The sequence below is a fragment of the Pseudophryne corroboree genome, chromosome 8 (assembly GCF_028390025.1).
Source record: "Pseudophryne corroboree isolate aPseCor3 chromosome 8, aPseCor3.hap2, whole genome shotgun sequence".
NCBI classification, from domain to species: Eukaryota; Metazoa; Chordata; class Amphibia; order Anura; family Myobatrachidae; genus Pseudophryne; species Pseudophryne corroboree.
This window is the reverse complement of record NC_086451.1, coordinates 299328711-299352402: the sequence shown is the minus strand read 5'-3', so window position 1 is coordinate 299352402 and position 23692 is coordinate 299328711. Positions and strand designations below refer to the sequence as shown.

Here is a 23692-nt window from a genome sequence, read left to right as displayed (position 1 = left end):
TACAATAGGCCTTTGTGCAAGTGTATCCGGCCTTAGGGTGCCTTGAGGATCATTTTTGAGTTCCTGCATTACACATACAATTTGTACCCATTTTGGTTTCTCACAAATTTCAAAATTACAGACAAATTGAGTTCTGTTTTAATTTATTTCCAAGGAAACCAGTTCTGCTACAAATATAATAACTGTATAACAAGATGTTGATCAGGTCTTCACAAGGAACACACGGGGTGCCCGTCTGCCATCTGCACAGCTTACAGGCCAAGCTTGGTCCTTCTCCAGTGTCTCCTCTTTGAATTATACCTGTGTGTACAATTACATTCATGAGTTTTTGTACAATGACTATTACATCATTAAACATATAATCCTTTTATCTCCACATTACAATGGGGAAAACTTCTTTATCAGTATACTGTAGATGTTAACGCTGAAAGATTCCACCCACATACAGGTGAAGCCACCAGACAACCTGACATCTTTAATCTCAGCAGGATAATGACAGCACTCCCACAAACATGAAGTACTGTAATTGCAGCCTGCTTTAGGAAATACAATTATATAGTTTTCACAAAAGAAAAGGTAAATGTGCATAATTATGGCAGATTGTGAATAGGGAGACAGAGCCTAAAGATGAAAAATAAGAATTTACTTACCGATAATTCTATTTCTCGGAGTCCGTAGTGGATGCTGGGGTTCCTGAAAGGACCATGGGGAATAGCGGCTCCACAGGAGACAGGGCACAAAAGTAAAGCTTTCCGATCAGGTGGTGTGCACTGGCTCCTCCCCCTATGACCCTCCTCCAAGCCAGTTAGGTACTGTGCCCGGACGAGCGTACACAATAAGGGAGGAATTTTGAATCCCGGGTAAGACTCATACCAGCCACACCAATCACACCGTACAACTTGTGATCTAAACCCAGTTAACAGTATGATAACAGCGGAGCCTCTGAAAAGATGGCTCACAACAATAATAACCCGATTTTTGTAACTATGTACAAGTATTGCAGATAATCCGCACTTGGGATGGGCGCCCAGCATCCACTACGGACTCCGAGAAATAGAATTATCGGTAAGTAAATTCTTATTTTCTCTATCGTCCTAGTGGATGCTGGGGTCCCTGAAAGGACCATGGGGATTATACCAAAGCTCCCAAACGGGCGGGAGAGTGCGGATGACTCTGCAGCACCGAATGAGAGAACTCCAGGTCCTCCTTAGCCAGGGTATCAAATTTGTAGAATTTAGCAAACGTGTTTGCCCCTGACCAAGTAGCTGCTCGGCAAAGTTGTAAAGCCGAGACCCCTCGGGCAGCCGCCCAAGATGAGCCCACCTTCCTTGTGGAATGGGCATTTACATATTTTGGCTGTGGCAGGCCTGCCACAGAATATGCAAGCTGAATTGTATTACACATCCAACTAGCAATAGTCTGCTTAGAAGCAAGAGCACCCAGTTTGTTGGGTGCATACAGGATAACAGCAAGTCAGTTTTCCTGACTCCAGCCGTCCTGGAACATATTTTCAGGGCCCCGACAACATCTAGCAACTTGGAGTCCTCCAAGTCCCTAGTAGGTGCAAGGCACCACAATAAGCTGGTTCAGGTGAAACACTGACACCACCTTAGGGAGAGAACTGGGGACGAGTCCGCAGCTCTGCCCTGTCCGAATGGACAAACAGATATGGGCTTTTTTGAGAAAAAACCACCAATTTGACACTCGCCTGGTCCAGGCCAGGACCAAGAGCATGGTCACTTTTCATGGGAGATGCTTCAAATCCACAGATTTGACTGGTTTTAAACCAATGTGATTTGAGGAATCCCAGAACTACGTTGAGATCCCACAGTGCCACTGGAGGCACAAAAGGGGGTTGTATATGCAATACTCCCTTGACAAACTTCTGGACTTCAGGAACTGAAGCCAATTCTTTCTGGAAGAAAATCGACAGGGCCGAAATTTGAACCTTAATGGACCCCAATTTGAGGCCCATAGACACTCCTGTTTGCAGGAAATGCAGGAACCGACCGAGTTGAAATTTCTTTGTGGGGCCTTCCTGGCCTCACACCACGCAACATATTTTCGCCACATGTGGTGATAATGTTGTGCGGTCACCTCCTTTCTGGCTTTGACCAGGGTAGGAATGACCTCTTCCGGAATGCCTTTTTCCCTTAGGATCCGGCTTTCCACCGCCATGCCGACAAACGCAGCTGCGGTAAGTCTTGGAACCGACATGGTACTTGCTGAAGCAAGTCCCTTCTTAGCGGCAGAGGCCATAAGACCTCTGTAAGCATCTCTTGAAGTTCCGGGTACCAAGTCCTTCTTGGCCAATCCGGAGCCATGAGTATAGTTCTTACTCCTCTACGTCTTATAATTCTCAGCACCTTAGGTATGAGAAGCAGAGGAGGGAACACATACACCGACTGGTACACCCACGGTGTTACCAGAACGTCCACAGCTATTGCCTGAGGGTCTCTTGACCTGGCGCAATACCTGTCCCGTTTTTTGTTCAGACGGGACGCCATCATGTCCACCTTTGGTATTTCCCAACGGTTTACAATCATGTGGAAAAAACTTCCCGATGAAGTTTCCACTCTCCCGGGTGGAGGTCGTGCCTGCTGAGGAAGTCTGCTTCCCAGTTTCCATTCCCGGGATGAAACACTGCTGACAGTGCTATCACATGAATTTCCGCCCAGCGAAAAGTCCTTGCAGTTTTTGCCATTGCCCTCCTGCTTCTTGTGTCGCCCTGTCTGTTTACGTGGGCGACTGCCGTGATGTTTTTCCCACTGGATCAATACCGGCTGACCTTGAAGCAGAGGTCTTGCTAAGCTTAGAGCATTATAAATTTACCCTTAGCTCCAGTATATTTATGTGGAGAAAAGTCTCCAGACTTGATCACACTCCCTGGAAATTTTTTCCTTGTGTGACTGCTCCCCAGCCTCTCGGGCTGGGCTCCGTGGTCACCAGCATCCAATCCTGAATGCCGAATCTGCGGCCCTCTAGAAGATGAGCACTCTATAACCACCACAGGAGAGACACCTTTGTCCTTGGATATAGGGTTATCCGCTGATGCATCTGAAGATGCGATCCGGACCATTTGTCCAGCAGATCCCACTGAAAAGTTCTTGCGTGAAATCTGCCGAATGGAATTGCTTCGTAGGAAGCCACCATTTTTACCAGGACCCTTGTGCAATGATGCACTGTTTTTAGGAGGTTCCTGACTAGCTCGGATAACTCCCTGGCTTTCTCTTCCGGGAGAAACACCTTTTTCTGGACTGTGTCCAGAATCATCCCTAGGCACAGCAGACGTGTCGTCGGGATCAGCTGCGATTTTGGAATATTTAGAATCCACCCGTGCTGTTGTAGCAGTATCCTAGATAGTGCTACTCCGACCTCCAACTGTTCCCTGGACTATGCCCTTATCAGGAGATCGTCCAAGTAAGGGATAATTAAGACGCCTTTTCTTCGAAGAAGAATCATCATTTCGGCCATTACCTTGGTAAAGACCCGGGGTGCCGTGGACAATCCAAACGGCAGCGTCTGAAACTGATAGTGACAGTTCTGCACCACGAACCTGAGGTACCCTTAGTGAGAAGGGCAAATTTGGGACATAGAGGTAAGGATCCCTGATGTCCCGGGACACTATATAGTCCCCTTCTTCCTGGTTCGTTATCACTGCTCTGAGCGACTCCATCTTGATTTGAACCTTTGTAAGTGTTCAAAAAATTTTTTTTTAGAATAAGTCTCACCTAGCCTTCTGGCTTCAGTACCACAATATAGTGTGGAATAATACCCCTTTTCTTGTAGTAGGAGGGGTAATTTAATTATCACCTGCTGGGAATACAGCTTGTGAATTTTTTCCCATACTGCCTCCTTGTCGGAGGGAGACCTTGGTAAAGCAGACTTCAGGAGCCTGCGAAGGGGAAACTTCTCGACATTCCAATCTGTACCCCTGGGATACTACTTGTAGGATCCAGGGGTCCTGTACGGTCTCAGCGCCATGCTGAGAACTTGTCAGAAGCGGTGGAACGCTTCTGTTCCTGGGAATGGGCTGCCTGCTGCAGTCTTCTTCCCTTTCCTCTATCCCTGGGCAGATATGATCTTATAGGGACGAAAGGACTGAGGCTGAAAAGACGGTGTCTTTTTCTGCAGAGATGTGACTTAGGGTAAAAACGGTGGATTTTCTAGCAGTTGCCGTGGCCACCAGGTCCGATGGACCGACCCCAAATAACTCCTCTTCCTTTATACGGCAATACACCTTTGTGCCGTTTGGAATCTGCATCACCTGACCACTGTCGTGTCCATGACATCTTCTGGCAGTTATGGACATCGCATTTACTCTTGATGCCAGAGTGCAAATATCCCTCTGTGCATCTCGCATATATAGAAATGCATCCTTTAAATGCTCTATAGTCAATAAAATACTGTCCCTGTCAAGGGTATCAATATTTTTAGTCAGGGAATCCGACCAAGCCACCCCAGCTCTGCACATCCAGGCTGAGGCGATCGCTGGTCGCAGTATAACACCAGTATGTGTGTATATACTTTTTATGATATTTTCCAACCTCCTGTCAGCTGGACCTTGAGGACGGCCCTATCTATAGACGGTACCGCCACTTGTTTTGATAAGCGTGTGAGCGCCTTATCCACCCTAAGGGGTGTTTCCCAACGCGCCCTAACTTCTGGCGGGAAAGGGTATACCGCCCATAATTTTCTATCGGGGGGAACCCACGCATCATCACACACTTTATTTAATTTATCTGATTCAGGAAAAACTATGGTAGTTTTTTCACATCCCACATAATACCCTCTTTTGTGGTACTTGTAGTATCAGAAATATGTAACACCTCCTTCATTGCCTTTAACGTGTGGCCCTAATAAGGAATACGTTTGTTTATTCACCGTCGACACTGGATTCAGTGTCCCTGTCTGTGTCTGTGTCGACCGACTAAAGTAAACGGGCGTTTTAAAACCCCTGACGGTGTTTTTGAGACGTCTGGACCGGTACTAATTGTTTGTCGGCCGTCTCATGTCGTCAACCGACCTTGCAGCGTGTTGACATTATCACGTAATTCCCTAAATAAGCCATCCATTCCGGTGCCGACTCCCTAGAGAGTGACATCACCATTACAGGCAATTGCTCCGCCTCCTCACCAACATTGTCCTCCTACATGTCGACACACACCACACACACAGGGAATGCTCTGATAGAGGACAGGACCCACTAGCCCTTTGGAGAGACAGAGGGAGAGTTTGCCAGCACACACCAAAAACGCTATAATTATATAGGGACAACCTTATATAAGTGTTTTCCCTTATAGCATCTTTTTTATATATTTCTAACGCCAAATTAGTGCCCCCCCTCTCTGTTTTAACCCTGTTTCTGTAGTGCAGTGCAGGGGAGAGCCTGGGAGCCTTCCCTCCAGCCTTTCTGTGAGGGAAAATGGCGCTGTGTGCTGAGGAGATAGGCCCCGTCCCTTTTTCGGCGGCCTCGTCTCCCGCTCTTAACGGATTCTGGCAGGGGTTAAATATCTCCATATAGCCTCCGGAGGCTATATGTGAGGTATTTTTAGCCAAAATAGGTATTCATTTGCCTCCCAGGGCGCCCCCCTCCCAGCGCCCTGCACCCTCAGTGACTGCCGTGTGAAGTGTGCTGAGAGGAAAATGACGCACAGCTGCAGTGCTGTGCGCTACCTTTAGAAGACTGAGGAGTCTTCTGCCGCCGATTCTGGACCTCTTCTTACTTCAGCATCTGCAAGGGGGCCGGCGGCAAGGCTCCGGTGACCATCCAGGCTGTACCTGTGATCGTCCCTCTGGAGCTGATGTCCAGTAGCCAAGAAGCCAATCCATCCTGCACGCAGGTGAGTTCACTTCTTCTCCCCTAAGTCCCTCGTTGCAGTGATCCTGTTGCCAGCAGGACTCACTGTAAAATAAAAAACCTAAGCTAAACTTTTCTAAGCAGCTCTTTAGGAGAGCCACCTAGATTGCACCCTTCTCGGCCGGGCACAAAAATCTAACTGGCTTGGAGGAGGGTCATAGGGGGAGGAGCCAGTGCACACCACCTGATCGGAAAGCTTTACTTTTGTGCCCTGTCTCCTGCGGAGCCGCTATTCCCCATGGTCCTTTCAGGAACCCCAGCATCCACTAGGACGATAGAGAAATATACATCCAGAGAAGAACCGCAGATGGCAAATTTAGACTCATTACGGACTGATAGTAGCTTCAGCTTGCCTCTATCACCTAATGGCGTAGGATGTCAGTGAAGGTAGCAGTGGGGTCCAGTGGAGATACCCCTATAGCTGTATGGGAGGGGTTATGGCACTGGGGTACATATTTGTGTACTGGCCCTTTTTTGGTTTGGCAGCTTTGGAATATCTTCTCTTACATGGTGAATACAAGGGGATGAAGCTGCTTAATACATCTCATCTTTACTAGGGAAGATATCACTAGGCACCACTTAATGAGGTCTAACCCTCATGGGGTACAAGTTTTCTGTGAATTGATTGGATACATTCTCATGATTAGCTTAGCTCAGTCGACAGCCATCCAAATGTAAGTGATCGTTTCCAGATGCTTTAGATCTACACATCCCAGCATGTTGCCACAGTTTACCAGAGCACACTAGAACTGTGGCAGGGCAAGTTGTCCCTCAGAAGCTGGAGGGGCAATTGCTGCATACCCCTGGTGTAAGCACTCAGATTTAGGAATCAGGTGATAGCAGGATACTGCCTGCTATAAAGATGTTTATCCCACTACATCTGTGCAGTGTTAGCTTGTATTGGAGATGTATCGGTTATATTAGAGCACAGGTTCTCAAATGCAGTCCTCAGCACCCCACACAGTGCATGTTTTGCAGGTAACCCCGCAGGAGCACATGTGTATTAATCACTCACTGACATTTGAAAAGGTCCACAGGTGGAACTAATTATTTCACTTGTGATTCTGTGAGGAGACCTGCAAAACATGCACTGTGTGGGGTCCTGAGGACAGAGTTGGAGAACCTGTGTATTAGAGGATATACACAAATAATGTCCAGACATTCAGAGGAACAGAGCTGAAACCAGACAAAGCTTTTATCATCCCTACTCCTTTCAGTCTACACAGGGTTATTTGAAATGCCAGGCATACACTGTCGTAAAAAAGGTCCGTCAGACCAACAAACATTTTATGAGTCTTAAACCCAGCTGATATTGTGATCATTTTCCCATCCCTCCCATGTGAAGGAAAAGGGGAAATGTTGGACACCCAGCCAAGGCAGTGCATACAGTGCCAGATGAAGCTGACCAATGAGTAGATCAGTCTTTCATGCACGAATATTTCAGAATGTCCGACAGACCGAACACAGCTGATCAGCAGGCATACACTATGCGATTATCGACTGATAGTTGCATAATGCTTGCCCAACATAAGACATCACAAATACAGTTTGTGCCACTTTCAGGCCTTCTCCTATAACTATTCACTGAAATTACTACTGTAATAGCTTAGTTCTCACTGCTAATTAGCAGCAGCTGCAGGGCTGACTACCTAGTGAAAGGGGAGAACAACAAGATCAGACATACATGTGAAGGTGTGTGTAATATATGTGCTGGTGTGTATCTGGGGTCGGCAGCCTCCGTGCAGAACCCAGGAATCTACATCAGGCTTCACTCTCCTAAACCTACCCCCAGACTCATTGGCTAGGTGCACAGGAGGCTAATGCCAAGTCCCAGGTTCTGTATTGCAGCTGTGATATACATAATACAGCGCCTCTGCAGTTCCAGAATACACTGCCAGCACATATATTACATACATCTTCGTATGTATGTTTATATGTGCTAAGAAACACCCCCTGCACTAGGTAGTCAGCGCTGCTAATAATGAATTCTTCTCAATCCAACACAATGCAGCCAAAGTCATAACAGATGTAAGTGCTCTGGTTGCCAGCCACCTGATACTTCACTGCACCAGACAACCTACAGTATTCTGCTGGTTGGCTGTGAGACTCATCTAAGCAAATAAGAATGCAGCACATGCAGCTTACGTCACTCACTATACAGCAATAGTAGCTGGTACCAGTGAGGAGTGGTGGGTCAGTGGCAGGAGAGGCAATGGCTTTAAAAAATTATTTCATACATATATATATATATATTTATTTTAAACTACTAAGGGTGTGTGTATGGGGCACTATTAGAATTTAAAACCATTGGGGGCCTATTCTATTACCAATAGGGAGTGGCCAGTTATTTTATATTGGGGGCCTACGAACACAAGAGGTGCAAAACACCCCCTAAACACTTAAATAAAATCTATACTTTTTTTTTTAATTAAAGTTTAAAAAGAATTTCTAAGCGGTTTTCAGGGGAAAAAATAGTCAAGTGGTTAAATGGTCTGGCAGTGTTTGCTTAAAATACATATAACCAATTTCCACTTGTTTTAAAGAAATGCTGGGGCGTTTAGGGGAAAATGGCTGTAGGGAGGCCCAGTTCTTCGGAACCTCTCTCGACAGGCCCCTTACTCACTAGCCACAGCCCCATTAGAGATATTACAGGTGTTCTCCACAGGCGTACTGGATGCCTCATACAACACTGTGCACACCCATTGGAGTGATAACGTACCAGGTAAGTAGTACAAGAAATCCCCACTACAATTATGGGTAGAAGCCAGCTGTAAGTAATGTTTGCATTTCCTCCAATTCCTGTTCTCCAGTTTTGTCCCAGAGTGGAAACCACTTACATGCACCAATCCTTCATATAAAGAGTAGGGTAGTAATCAGTCTCTAAAGTGCATAATGGAAGATCACTGACTTTTCCCTGTTTTACTACAATACATTTCTGAAATAACACTGGTAAAAATAAATGACCATTTCAGGCAATTGTATACACCATGGGCCAAATGTATTAACCAGCAATTTGCATGAGTTGCCACGATAACCAGTAGGCTTGAAGTGGCAGCCAGGTTGGTTTGCCATAAGAGTAATTGCCAATTTACTATTAATGACAATCTTGGCCTACACAAATCATGGTCTATTACATTTGGCACCATATGTCACTTCACAGACTGGTTCTGGACTTGTGATTTGGAATTAATAACTCCAAACATCTTTGACGTTATGGCTCAGCTGTACCACAAGCCTACCAGTGTCCAGAGGACTTTAATCACATCTGAATGCTCGTTCTCACTCCTGAATAGGACAGGAGGGGCAACACAGGATATAACAGAGGTTCTCAAACGCAGTCCTTACGGCACCCCAGTGGTCCAGTTTCTTTTAAGTATATCCATGGCTCAGCACAGATGGTTACTTCAAAATTTATTGTGGTGTTAATTAAGTCACCCGTGGCCAAGCATGGATATACCTAAAACCTGGACCGTTTGAGTGTCTTGAAGACTGCATTTGAGAACCTCTGGGATAGGGGCTATATTTGTTGATTAAACCCCCAAAAATGTCCACATAAATTTAGAGATACACTTCAAAGCTGTTCTCAACAGATTTTGGAAGATTATAGAGCATTAATTCTATCTATAGAATTAACCTATTTCCGTATATATTGTAAGCTTGCGAGCAGGGCCTTCAAACCTCTATGTCTGTTATGTCCCAGTTTTGTCGTATAACTGTTCCAATTGTAAATCACAATGGACTATGCAGCGCTATATAGGAAACGGTCAATAAATTAACCTGATCTGATTTTAACCACTAAGGATAGCTCTGGAAGACACGCTAATAAGAAGCATCACGTATCAGGCTCTACATACCTCGCTTCCTGACAGTAGCTCCAGCCACACACAGAAATCCATATGAAACACTACATGGCAAGTTCTCAGTGTAATATCTATTAAATAAAAAGGACTTACAAGACTTTATAAACTATGCTGTACATTTTGATACAGTAATATAGCATACTGTTTAATTTTAATTGCTGTGATGTGAATTCTATTGTTTTGGGTGCCCACAGCACCCACCTAAAATGACAGCTATTGAACTGTTCTGCACACGAAGCCCTGAGGCTGCACTTAATGCCAATTTCTGCTCGCAACCCTACGGTACAAGCAGAAATTTGCGTAAAGCAAGACTTTGGGGCTGGGTGCACGTTGGCCACAGAACACCTGGCACTTAGTGCAGGAGGAGCAGCTTTGTCTGGCTAATCTCATGCATTTTGGATGCTAGGGTGAGCCAAAACAATTGAATACTAACCCCTACCTCAGGGGTGGGGAACCTTTTTTCTACCAAGGGCCATTTGGATATTTATAAAGTCCTTCGGGGGCCATACAAAAATTATCAACTTAAAAATTAGCCTGCCCCCAGTCAGTTGTTATGCCCCATTAGATATGCCCACTGTCCGTTGTTTTGGTCCTATAGATATGCCCCGTCAGTTGTTATGCCCCATTAAATATGCCCCCTGTAGTTATGCCCCATTAGATATGCCCCGTGTAGTTATGCCCCCTAGTAGTGCCGCTTACAAACACATTAAAAGAAAGAAAAAAAACCCACAATGCTCACCAGCCCTGCTCCTGCTTCCAGACCGCTGCTCTCCCTCTCCTCGAAACTATGGGAGAGATGTCATGACGTCTCTCCCATAGCGCCGCATAGCCACACATGTACACTGCCTGAGCCAGAAGCTGGAGCTCAGGAGTAAGCTCCTGCCTCCGGCTGCTGCTGAGGAACCGGGCGGCCGCTAGTGGTAAAATCTCAGCGGGCGCTCGGCATCTCCTCTCGTTTAGGTGAGCCTGGGCGGGCCGGATCAAGTGGCTTTGAGGGCCTTATACGGCCCTGATGTTCCCCACCCCTGCTCTACCCGAATACAATTATATCAAGTTAACAATTGGTTTGCAATTCACATAAAAGTACAGAATTAAGCTAGAAAAATAAAAAAGGAACATATTTGGTACAAGCACTCACTAGCCAAAAAAATCTGAGGACAATCTTTTTCCTTATGCAAAAAGATTTCATGGTACAGTAGCATAGAAATGCAATGTTTGGCAGTGGGCTCATTTAGACATCAGCGCACAAGCTATCCTCACTGTGTGCCTTGATCACAATATACAGCAGTGCTCCTAGCTCACTGGATATTAGTGTTAGCACACAATCTAAATATCGGACAAAACCAGCACATACCTGATCTTATTGCCAGTCTTCATTCTGATCCACTGTGGGATTGGCCTGTTCTGCTTCTGTTTCTTGGCAAGAAACCTCTTAATTCTGAAGGTCTTGTGGGATGACTGATGGAAGAGAGATGGAGCACACATTAGCCACTTCCACCAAAACTAAGCTCATATATATCAAGGTGCTGGGAACTGAGTAATAGCGAAGTCACCAAACATGTAAATTAAAGAATGTGCCCACTAGTCTGTAACGCATCCTCTATAACAGGGGGCCCCGGGATCTTATCCGATCAGCTGCATCCTCAGCCACCTGGTCACATCACATGCACTCGTAGCACCACATCTGCTAAACCTGCAAAGGATAGGAGCCTCCAGCAAGACAACCACCATGCCTGCAACACTCACTGTATACATTTAATATGAAGTGTACACACACACACACAGTACAGCAATGGCACAACGTGGGGTCAGCCATAGTAAAACGGGCATTAGTAGGGAGAGAGCTGGGAACCCAGGGAATAACCCGGATGCCGGCACAGTACTGCAGGAGGGCGCTGAGGACCATGGAAGGTGCTGCCCAGCTGCTCCCAGGCCTCCAGCAGTCACACTCCTCTATCCTGTACAATAATACCAGCCTGGCGGGGCTGCCCGGAGTCTCCGCCGCCACAGCACCTATAAGCGGAGCCAAAATACCGCATTACCGCCGAGGATTACATGGGATGCACTCACCATGGTGAGCCGAAGCAATCCTCTCACCACAATGGCGGCTGAGAAAGAGGAAGCCGGAAGCCGGAGGGAAGATGTTAGCAATGCGGAACAATAGAGACTAATATAGGGGAGACGTTCTGTATGGATCTGTACGAGGACGCGCGTCACCTAGCGACAGCAAAACGTTTTGCATGTCTCTTTTCCGCTGCTGTGCTGTGCTGTTATAGATAGATAGGCAAACACCCATCATAAGATTCACCTTTTGGCCAGGTGAGTGAATATTTCTAAACAGCGCTAACTGATGAATAATAATAAAGGCAATGCAGTTTTTATTTACTATATGAAAATATATGTAACAAGAGGATTATATTATTTTCCTCTAATTTATGTTCTGTTTTCTCCATTTTATTACACATTAGCTATTGGTGGCACTAGCAATGAATGAAACTCTGAACAATGGGGGTCATTCCGACCCGATCACTCGCTGCAGTTTATCGCAGTGATCGGATCGGAATTGCGCATGCGCCGGCGCATGCCAGTCGGCTGAAGGCCGTCGTTCAGTAGCGATCACCTCTGCCTGACAGGCAGAGGCGGTTGCAGGGCGGGAGGGGGCTGGACAGCGACATAATTTAGGGGGCGCGGTCCGGCCAACGCAGCCGCTGCGGCCAGTGGCAGCGACGAGCAACTCCCTGCCAGCCGTAGGAGCTGCGCTGGCCGGGAGTTACTTCACAAATACAAAAGCTATACCCCTGTGCGATGCTTTCGTATTTGTGCGGGGGGGGGGGGGGACTGACATGCAGGGCGGACTAGACCTGTGCTGGGCATCCCCCCGCATGTCAGGGAAGATGATCGTAGCTGTTCTAAATTTAGCACAGCTACGATCAACTCGGAATGACCCCAAAATCACAGAGTCTATTGTGTTTCACAGGGCCCAACTGTAAATCTAGTTACAAAAGCCTAAGTACAATTGAAACTTAGATATTTCTCATACGTCCTAGAGGATGCTGGGGTCCACTTCATGACCATGGGGTATAGACGGTTCCGCAGGAGCCATGGGCACTTTAAGACTTTTCAAGGGTGTGAACTGGCTCCTCCCTCTATGCCCCTACTCCAGACCTCAGTTTTAGAAATGTGCACAGGCAGACTGGATGCACTCCAGAGTAGATCTACTGAGTTTCTCTGAAGACTTATGTTAGGTTTTTTATTTTCAGGGAGAACTGCTGGCAAAAGTCTCCCTGCTTCGTGGGACTGAGGGGGCAGAAGTAGGAACCAAGTTCCTAAAGAGTTTCATGGCTCTGCTTCTGGCTGACAGGACACCATTAGCTCCTGAAGGGAACTGAACGCCAGCCGTGCCTAGATGCTCACTCCCACAGCATGCCGTCACCCCCTCACAGAGCCAGAAGTCAGAAGACAGGTGAGTGTTAAAAGACAGATCTTCAATCAAGAAAGTGACGGCTGGGGGCGTGGCCACGGCGCTGAGCGGATAGGAAGCAGGTTGGTGGAGCTCCCCGGACGGATAAATCCTGAACCCATCCTGGGGCCCCTTCTGAGGCTCAAACCCGGCACTGTCTGTGGGGAGGCGGCGGGCATCATTTGCGGCCCTGTTCCGGAGCTCCCAGCCCGCGCCAGCGGCCGCCCGACTTCTGGGCCTAGGCCGCCAGAGGATCCCCGGCCTCAATTTGCACTACACAGCCGCGGGCGCGCGCACGGACCCGCGGCGATCGCCGGGATTTGGCTTCCCCTGTGCCTGGGGTGAGCGGCGCCCCTCACCTGTGTCCCCCGGTTGATTCTCCCGGACGCTTCTGCCCCCCTGGAGCCTGGAATCGAGCTCCTTGTACAGGGAAGGGAGAGACTGCATAATCCGGCGGCCATCTTGGCTGCAGCTTTCCTCACATATCCTGCCTGTGTGACTCTATGCATTTGTGGGGACTGCAGGGCTGAGGGATCTGCTCTGGGCACGGACTGTCCTGTCCTCGTGGAACACTACATATTATACATTATCATATCGCCCCGGGCCCCTCTGCCCCCCCCCCCCCCCCCTTCTGTACTCTCCTGTTGGATGCCCTGGAGTGCTGCTGACATTATACCTCCTCCCCTCTGCTGTGCTTTTTGACATTGAATACAGGGACCTTCAGTGCTACCTGAGCCTTGCCACCATGGTGAAGGGTGGCCAGAGTGCGGCGGCAGCTAAATTGGAGAAGTATGCCCGTCAACCGACTGCTCAGTCGACTCCCCCAGCTGGGGCCGACTAGGGCGCGGACGTGCAGCCACCTCCTCCTTCCATTCAGCAGGTCCTGGAGGCCATAGCGGCCAGTGAACAACGTCTGTCGGACAAAATGGAGAAGGTGCAGTGTGACCTATCCTTATTACGCCAGGATGTTCAGCGGGTCCGAGAGAGAGTGGGAGAAACGGAGACGCTGGTCTCTAATTTGGAAGACCTCAGCGGTCCCCTCCAACGGTCTGTTTCTACGGTTACACAGCAAGTCTCTACACTGCAAACTAAACTCCTGGATATGGAGGGACGACTTCGCAGAAACAACGTAAGATTCGTGGGCTTGCCTGAGAAGGAGGAAGGGGCACATCCTGAGGACTTCCTGGAATCCTGGTTGACAGAAGCGTATGGCGCTGAATCCTTTACATCCCAGTTTGTAGTGGAGCGGGCGCATCGGGTACCGTTTCCGGCCTCTGCCCCCGGGCGCCCCGCCGCGGACATTTATAGCCAAGTTTTTACACTATAAAGACCAAGACTCTGTTCTGCGCCTGGGTCGCACGAAGGGCCCCCTGATTTGAAATGGTGTCCGGGTTTCAGCATTTCCGGATTTCGCTGCGGATGTCCAAAAAGACCAGGCCCAGTTTCTGCCTGTCAAGCGGCGACTTCACGACCTGAACCTCCCCTATTCGATGCTGTTCCCCTCTCGGCTGCGTGTGGTGGCGGACGGGGAAACTAAGTTCTTCAACACTCCGAGGGAGGCGGCGGCCTGGCTGGACAGATATGCTCCGGGTGCCCGCCAGCTGGCTCCGGACTGACGCCCAGCTACCTTTCTCCATGGGCCATCAATACGCAAGTATACGTCCGGGGAGTTTCCCCTGGTCATGGTTGTTCTGGACATTGTTGAGCAGTGACTTTACATATAGTATTAAGGGTTTCTTTCCCTTTGGGTCTGTTTGCTGCATATAGCACTGTCGTAGGCTTTCTTGGGCTACCAGGGTTGGTGGTTTGTTAGGGATATGTGTATGCCACAGTTCGGGGAGGTATACGGGGAGGGGGGATGTTGTGGGGATGCTGTTTATTTTTCTGGCATGTTTTTATTTCTGTTTTGTATTATTTTCTGTTTTTCATATGATGGCCTATTCTTATGCGAGGTGAGGTTGTGCTATTTAAGGGGTTATGGGTTCCGGGGTAGCACTTTGCAGGGGCTGGTAGGAGCCCAGACAATGCTGTTGCTTGGGCTTTCACAAGGCGCTGCGTCTCAGAATATGCATGGTGCGACATGTCTGCTTTAAAGATTTTGGCATGGAACGTCCGGGGCATTAATAATAAAGTAAAGCGGTCCCTGGTATTTAAAATGATTAAGAAATATGGCCCGGACGTCATCTGTTTGAGCGAAGCTCACTTGGAGGGAAATAGGCTGTTGTCGCTCCGTAGGCCTTGGGTGGGCTGGACGTATCATTCCTCTCACTCCTCCTCTTCCAGGGGAGTATCGGTAATGATACGGAGAACCGTACAGTTTGAATTGATCATGGTAAACACTGATCCATATGGCAGGTTTGTGTTTATGGAATGTAAGCTGAACTCCCGTGCTTTATTCATTTTGTCTGTCTACATCCCCCCCTCCCCCCCCCCCGTTTTCATATGATGTCCTGCAGAAAGCTGCATCGTTTATTGCTTCATCCCCCCATATTCCTGTTATATGTCTGGGGGAATTTAATAACGTGCTGGATGTCTCCCTGGATAGATGGAGGTCCTCTCGAGATCCGGGGGCGGGAGGTGGTCAGTCGACTTCTCCCTCTAAGTTTGCGGATGTTATAGATAGCATGCAGTGGGTGGATGTTTGGAGGGTTCGGCACCCTACACTTAGACAGTACTCATGCTTCTCTGGTACGCATGGTACATTTTCCAGAATCGACCTGGCCCTGGTCTCGCCCGAGCTTCTACCTAGAGTAACGGATGTTCATTATGAGGCGCGAGGGGTGTCTGACCACTCGCCCCTGTTGTTGTCTCTTGATGTGGAGTGCCAGAGTGGACAGTCTTACTGGAGGTTGCACCCATCCTGGTTGATTCAGTTAGGAGAATGCCCGGATTTACAGTCCAGGTGGGCGGACTTTTTTGCGGATAATGTGGGCTCAGCCCCGGTAAATGTCATCTGGGACACATTCAAAGCATATCTGCGTGGTACGCTGATTGGTAAAATTGCTACCCGCAAGTTAGAGTACAGAGCGACGGAGCGACAGCTAGAGTATGACTATAGGGATTTAGAAACCAGATATTTGGCGGAGGGCACCTCCGCACTAAAGGTGCAGTGGTTGTTAGCTAAGGAGGCTTGGCTGGCTTGCCTCACAGACAAAAATGCACGATCCCTTTTGTTCAGGGCAACCAATATATATATGCAGGCGGACAGGCCAGGTAGTCTATTAGCTCATTTGGTGCACTATGACGGCCCTGGGAATACGATAGTGCAGATGTCTGGCCCCGACGTCTCCATAGTGAGCAATACCCCTGACATGGTACAGCTGTTCCTCTCGTACTTTAGGGAGATCTATGATTCTCAGATGCAGTGCTCCGAGGGGGACTTAGATTTATACTTGTCTAATATACCCCTTTCAAAGCTTCCCCCTGAGGCTAGGGACTCTCTAGACGCGCCCTTGACTTTAGAAGAAGTGACTGCGGCGATAGGAAAGTCTCCGGGAAGTGATGGTATTCCCACCGAGCTGTACAAACAGTATGTGCAGTTCTTTGGCCCAAAACTGCTTGAGATGTACATGGATATATTTGCCACCAACCAACTTCCTCCCTCAATGTCCGAGGCCGTTATTATAGTACTGCCAAAGCCCGGCAAGGACCCCGAATGGAAGGAGTCTTATAGACCAATCTCCCTTATCCCTACCGATGCCAAGATCCTGGCAAAAATCCTTGCAGTTCGGCTCAACCTGGTTATCCAAACTGTAATACATCGGGATCAATCTGGCTTCATGCCTGGGAAATCCACGTCCATCAATTTGCGCAGGCTCTATACTGTATTACAGGCTCCACATGATTCCCCCTCAGACGCGGTTGTAGTTTCGCTGGACGCGGCTAAGGCCTTCGACAGTGTTGAATGGTCCTACTTGTGGGGAGTCATGAAATATATGGGCTTTGGTCCTAATTTCATACAATGGATCAAACTACTCTATCAGAATCCACGTGCCAGGATCTTGGTCAATGGCTATATATCCTCCTCCTTCACCTTGACTAGGGGCACCAGACAGGGATGCCCCCTTTCCCCCGCCTTATTTTCCATAGCCATCGAACCCTGGCTTGTCTGGTAAGGTCGCACTCGGACATTGGGGGAGTTGTTACGGGCCCCTGCACGGATAAAATAGCCCTTTATGCGGATGACCTGTTGCTGTTCTTACATGACTATGCCGTGGATATGCCTGTAGTGCTGCAGGTCATAGAGACCTTTGGCGGCTTCTCAGGTCTCCGTATAAACTGGTCCAAATCATTTATAATGCCCATCATGGGTTCTCCTACACAGGTACCGAAGATACCCCTGCCGTTGTGCTGGACAAGCCAGTTTAAATACCTGGGGATCCAGGTTACTAATGACCCCTCGGACTTTATACCCTTGAACCTTGACCCTCTTGTACACATGATTGTACGCAAGTCAAGGGCCTGGTGTAAACTCCCACTGACAATGACGGGTAGGGTTAGCCTTATTAAAATGATAGTTTTGCCCAAGCTACTGTATGTTTTTTCACAATCCCCTGTGTACGTCTTTCCGGCCTTCTTTAAGAAATTAAACAGTATATTGACATCACTGATATGAGCCAATAAAAGGCCTAGAATAAAGTTGACTACCCTTACTAGACAAAAGGCAGACGGGGGCTTGGCCTTGCCTCACTTCCAGCTGTACTACTATGCGGCCCAGCTAGCTCACATTGGCATTTGGTTACGGGGTGGAGAGGAGGCTGATTTATGTCGGGCGTTTCTAAGGTGCTATTACCCGGACCTTTCTCCGGCGCTGATTCTTGTGGGAGGGAGCGCTTCCCGACTGTCTCCTCCTATTATTTTTCAGGCCATGAAGATTTGGCTGGCCTTGACAGGTATGTTTGGATATGATGGTATGGACCCGGATACTCCTCTTTGGCACTCCGCATCGCTTCGTGAGATGGGGTCCTTGGAGGGTGTGGGGGTGTGGGCCCCATACTCGGTGACTTCCATATCCCAGCTGTATAGCGACGGCGCTCTGAAATCCTTTCAGCACTTAAAAGAGGAGTTTGGTCTCCCGAACTCTTACTTTTACAGATATTTACAGCTCCGGCACGCCTTACAATCACAGTTCGGGGATTCACCCCCGGCGCTCCTCCCCTTCCCCATCAAGACCTTTTTATGTGTATTGGGTCGGGTCAAGGTGATCTCCTTCACCTACTCGTACCTTCTTGCAACAATACATGCAGACCCGCTCTCGACTCTTCGGGAACGTTGGGAGCATGATTTAGGCCCTATAGATGTGGAGGAGTGGGGGGTCGCGCTGGGGAACTCGAGCCAGGTCACCAAATCACTGCGGTTCCAACAAATTCAACTCTTTGTACTACACAGATCGTATATGACGCCGAGCAGGTTGGCCAGATTCGGGGCCGGTGGCGCTGCCACTTGTCCTAAATGTGGGACTGCTGGCGGATCATTCTTGCATCTAGTGTGGGAGTGTCCGTCCTTGCAGGTGTTTTGGGATGGGGTCGGGTCGATTCTGGAACATACGGGGGTACCGAGAGTCATGCTGACTCCGGGATTCTGCATTTTGGGGGTGGGAGGGCCTTATTCTGGGCCTCGGTGGGAGGGATTGTATGCTCGTAGCATTTGCGCCCTTGCTAAGGTATGCATAGCGCGGACATGGATGGCCCCACATTCTCCTACGATGTCTGCATTTAAAGCCTTGGTGAATGACACCGTACTGAAAGATCGGTATGTCTATATGAAAAATAATGCTCTCTCTAAATACGGGAAAATATGGTCCTTCTGGATCAATTCTATATACTCCTCCCCTGCCCTCGAGCTTTGAGACATTTAGTACCTTCACGAGGGTCTGGTTATATGGGACTTGTGTAAATGGCCTGGGCCCCTCCCCCCGTATTGGTATGTACATTATGCGGATTCTGTACCTCACCTCGCACGACTTCAAGACTATAGGCTTGATGGTATTGATTTGTTTATTCTGCTTATGTTTTTTGTTTATTATTTATTATTTATTCTGTTTTATTTCTTTTGATAATTATTGTTATTTTAGGCACCCTTGTTCGGTGCGCTAGGCCATGTTTGGCCTTATAGTTGGGGGGTTAATTGAGCTAGATTGGGGAGAAATTTGAAAATGTTTTACGAATGTGTTGATATTTACCTTCAGACTTCAGAAAAACTGTTTTTGCGGGCTGTTATTGAGATAGCCTTATGTCTGCCGGTCATGCTTAAACCTATGTGTATATGGTGTGGCGGGGCTATGTAAACTGTATATGTTATATAATGTCACCCGGATCTCCCGGTATACACTGAAATGTCTGTAATTCTTCCATAGTTGTTGAATAAAAATACTCTATTAAAAAAAAAAAGAAAAAAGAAAGTGACGGCTAAAGGTACCGCGCGGCTGGCGGGAGCGCAGCTTACCATGTTGTCCACACATACACAGGCACTGCAGGGTGCGGGGGGTGGGCGCCCTGGGCAGTATGAAACCTATGGAAACTGGCATAAATAAGGAGCATAAGTTGCTGAGGGACAGTCCTCCCCCGCCAGTATAAAAAATTACCTCATAAAAGCTGAGGAGAAACACACCATTGAAGAGTGGAGCTTCCTCCTCAGTCAGCCAGCACACTGCTCAGCGCCATTTTATCTCTCTCCTCAGGCTGCAGAGACAACGCTGGTCCTCCTCCACTACTGAACAAGTACCAGGGTGCAAAACAGGGGGGGCCACAGTGAATTTGGTGCTATATAATTGTGTGATTAGCATTATAAAACATGTCAGTGGGCATTTTGTGTTCACAGACATTGTGTTATTGGCGCTGGGTTGTGAACTGGCAAATCCTATCTGTGTCCCTCTGACAGATTTTACTGTGGGTCTGTCCCCTATAAGTCCCGGAGTGTCTGTGGTGTGGTTGAGCACGTGTGTGACATGTCTGTGGCAGGGAATCTCTTCCTCTGTGGAAGACATGTTAGAGACACAGAGGTGTAATATGACACCAAGAGCCTGACTGGGTGAAAGGTTACATGATAGTGTGAATCACTACTGAATCTCATACAGAAAAATGAATATAATCTGTTGAAGATGTGATTTTTAATAGTTCTGCCTTTCATCCACAGGGACCCCTCTGGGTCACATACAAATTTGCAAGTACATACCGACACAGACTCTGATTCCTGTGTCGACACTAGTGATTCCAGGGGAATAGGTCCTAAATTAGCAAAAAAGCATTCAAAACATGTTTTAGCTATAAAGGTGGTTTTAGAAGTTACGAAGCCCCTCTTTTACCACAAGGAGAGGGTTTACTTTAGTAAAGAAGTAATGTAATTTTCCCTCCACCTCAGGAACAGTCTCTTGGAGGGAGTCTGATTTAACCTGAAAAGAAATTTCAGATTCCCAAAAGGAATTCAGGCAGCTTACCTTTTTCCAAAAGGTGGGAGTCACCCCGCATTTTAGACAGGGCCCTGTCATAAAATAGAAAAGGTGTTTCTCCCTGCGCCTGGAATGGCTTCACTTAAGGAGCCGACAGGCGCAAGTGAGTGAGGTGATCTATTGATGTGGCCAATGGGACACTACTCAGGCCTACCATTGTCTGTGCGTGGGTGAGTAGTGCTATTGAGAAGTGGTCAGAAAACTTGTCATTAGACATTGACACAATAGATGGCGACGAGATACTCCTAACGTTAGGTCATATCAAAGACGCTGCTGCGTACGTACTAGAAACCATGAAATATATTGGTCTCTTGGGATCAAGAACTGTTACCATGGCAGTATCGGCTCGGAGGGCGTTGTGGATTTGCCAGTGGAATGCTGATGCAGATTCCAAAAGAAATATGGAGGCTTTCCCGTATAAAGGTGAGGCCTTGTTTGGTGATGGGCTGGATGCGTTAGTCTGGGCGGCTACCGCAGGTAAGTCGACATTCTTGCCTTATGCTCCTACACCGGCGAAAAAAACACATCACTCTCACATACAGTCCTTTCGGCCAACAAATACAAAAAGCCCAAAGGTTCCCCCTTTTTTGCAGGTAGGGGAATGGGAAAAGGAAAGAAATTTGCAGCGTCTACCGGATCGCAGGAGCAGAAGTCCACCCCTGCTTCTGCCAAATCTGCAGCATGATGCTGGGAGTCCGCTCGGGTGGGAGGACGTCTGAAACTTTTTAGTCAAATCTGGATTCAATCTGGCTTGGACCCATGGGTCTTACAAATAGTGTCCCATGGGTACAAACTAGAGTTTCAAGACGTCCCCCCATGCCGATTTTTCAAATCGACCTTGCCAGCTTGTCTTCCAGAAAGAGAGGCAGTAACAACGGCAATTCAAAAATTATGTCAGGATCAGGTCATTGTCCTGGTACCCTTGTCACAGCAAGGAGAAGGTTTTTATTCAAGCCTCTTCGTAGTTCCGAAGCCGGACGGCTCGGTCAGACCGATTTTAAACCTGAAAAATCTGAATCTCTACCTGAAAAGGTTCAAGTTCAGGATGGAATCCCTGAGGGTAGTGATTTCCAGTCTGGAGGAAGGGGACTTCATGGTGTCAGTAGACATAAAGGATGCTTACTTGCATGTTCCCATTTATCCTCCTCACCAAGCTTATCTGAGATTCGCAGTACAGGATTGCCGTTACCAGTTCCAGATGTTGCCGTTCGGACTCTCCACGGCACCGAGGGTATTCACCAAGGTGATGGAGGAGATGATGGTCCTCCTTCGTCAAAAAGGAGTCAATATAATCCTTATCTGGACAATCTCCTGATAAAAGCGAGATCCAGGGAACAGTTGGTGCAGAACATCGCACGCTCCCTGTCAATACTCCAACAACACGGTTGGATCATGAATTTTCCAAAGTCGCAGTTGGAACCGACGACAAGATTGTCCTTTTTAGGGATGATTCTGTACACAGAAGTGCGGAGAGTATTTCTTCCAGTGGAAAAGCTCTGGAAATCCAGAAAATGGTCAAACAAATATTGAAACCAACAAGCGTGTCGATCCATCAATGCATTCGGTTGTTGGGGAAAATGTTAGCGGCCTACGAAGCCATACAGTTTGGCCGATTTCATGCCAGAGTATTCCAGTGGGACCTGCTGGACAAGTGGTCCGGATCCCACCTACACATGCACTGGAATAATCCTGTCCCCCAAAGCCAGGATTTCGCTCCTGTGGTGGCTACACAGTTCTCACCTACTAGAGGGACGCAGGTTTGGGATTCACGTCTGGGTCCTAATAACCATGGATGCAAGTCTCCGAGGCTGGGGAGCTGCCACACAGGGGGAAAGCTTCCAAGGAAAATGGTCAAGTCAGGAAGCCTGCCTTCACATAAACGTTCTGGAATTGAGAGCCATTTACAACGGCCTTCTACAAGCGGTACATCTTCTTCAAGATCATCCCGTGCAGATCCAGTCGGACAATGTAACAGCAGTCGCGTACATAAACAGGCAAGGCGGAACGAAAAGCAGAGCGGCAGTGGCAGAGGTGACAAGGATTCTCCTCTGGGCAGAAAGACATGTAAGAGCTCTGTCAGCAATTTTCATTCCTGGAGTGGACAACTGGGAAGCAGACTTCCTCAGCAGACACGATCTCCATACAGGAGAGTGGGGCCTCCACCAAGAAGTTTTCGCAGAGGTGACAAGTCTTTGGTGAGTTCCTCAAGTAGACATGATGGCATCTCGATTAAACAAGAAGCTTCAGAGATATTGTTCCAGGTCGAGAGACCCTCAAGCAATAGCAGTGGATGCACTGGTGACCCAGTGGGTGTTTCGGTCGGTATATGTTTTCCCTCCACTTCCACTGATTCCAAAAGTTCTCAAAATAATAAGAAGAACAAGAGTTCGAGCAATCTTCATTGCCCCAGACTGGCCAAGGAGGGCGTGGTATCCAGATCTTCAGGAGTTGCTCATAGAAGATCCTCGGCCTCTTCCTCCTCGAGAGGACCTACTACAGCAGGGGCCGTGTGTGTATCAAGACTTGCCGCGGCTACGTTTGACGGCATGGCTGTTGAGCGCCGGATCCTAGCCCGAAAGGGTATTCTCAAGGAAGTCATCCCCACTCTTATTCAGGCCAGGAAAGGAGTGACGTCTAAACATTACCACCTTATTTGGAGAAAATATGTGTCTTGGTGTGAATCCAAGAAGGCTCCTACGGAAGAGTTTGAGTTGGGACGTTTTCTCCATTTTCTGCAGGCTGGTGTGGATGCGGGCCTTAGATTGGGGTCAATCAAGGTCCAGATTTCGGCCTTATCAGTTTTCTTTCAAAAACAATTGGCCTCCTTTCCAGAAGTTCAGACGTTCGTGAAAGGGGTTCTGCACATCCAGCCTCCATTTGTGCCTCCAGTGGCACCATGGGACCTTAATGTGGTGTTGCAGATCCTTCAATCAGATTGGTTTGAACCTCTGCAGGAGATAGAATTGAAGTTTCTCACTTGGAAAGTGGTGATGCTTTTGGCCTTGGCATCCGCAAGGCGGGTGTCTGAGTTGGGGGCCTTGTCTCACAAGAGCCCTTACCTGATC

At 48.0% G+C, this 23692-nt stretch overlaps 1 protein-coding gene and 1 non-coding gene across 2 annotated transcripts; both read right to left on the bottom strand.

Moving 5' to 3' along the window:
• Positions 1–126: 126 nt before the first annotated feature.
• Positions 127–11896, bottom strand: RPL39 (ribosomal protein L39). The gene is made up of 3 exons (XM_063937335.1): positions 11791–11896; positions 11075–11178; positions 127–300 (listed from the first exon to the last, which is right to left on the bottom strand). Exons 1-3 carry the CDS (start codon positions 11791–11793, stop codon positions 252–254), a joined length of 156 nt encoding a protein of 51 aa, XP_063793405.1. The 5' UTR covers positions 11794–11896; the 3' UTR covers positions 127–251.
• LOC134953848 (small nucleolar RNA SNORA69) lies at positions 408–540 on the bottom strand. The gene has a single exon (XR_010185817.1). It is a non-coding gene; the product is annotated as a small nucleolar RNA SNORA69 (small nucleolar RNA).
• Positions 11897–23692: the final 11796 nt, after the last annotated feature.

Excerpts from the sequence above, each read along its gene's own strand:
- RPL39 (XM_063937335.1), bottom strand. Across the intron at positions 301-11,074 it reads AAGACTGGCAATAAGATCAG|GTATAATTCAAAGAGGAGAC; the intron begins GTATGTGCTGGT and ends TTGTACACACAG.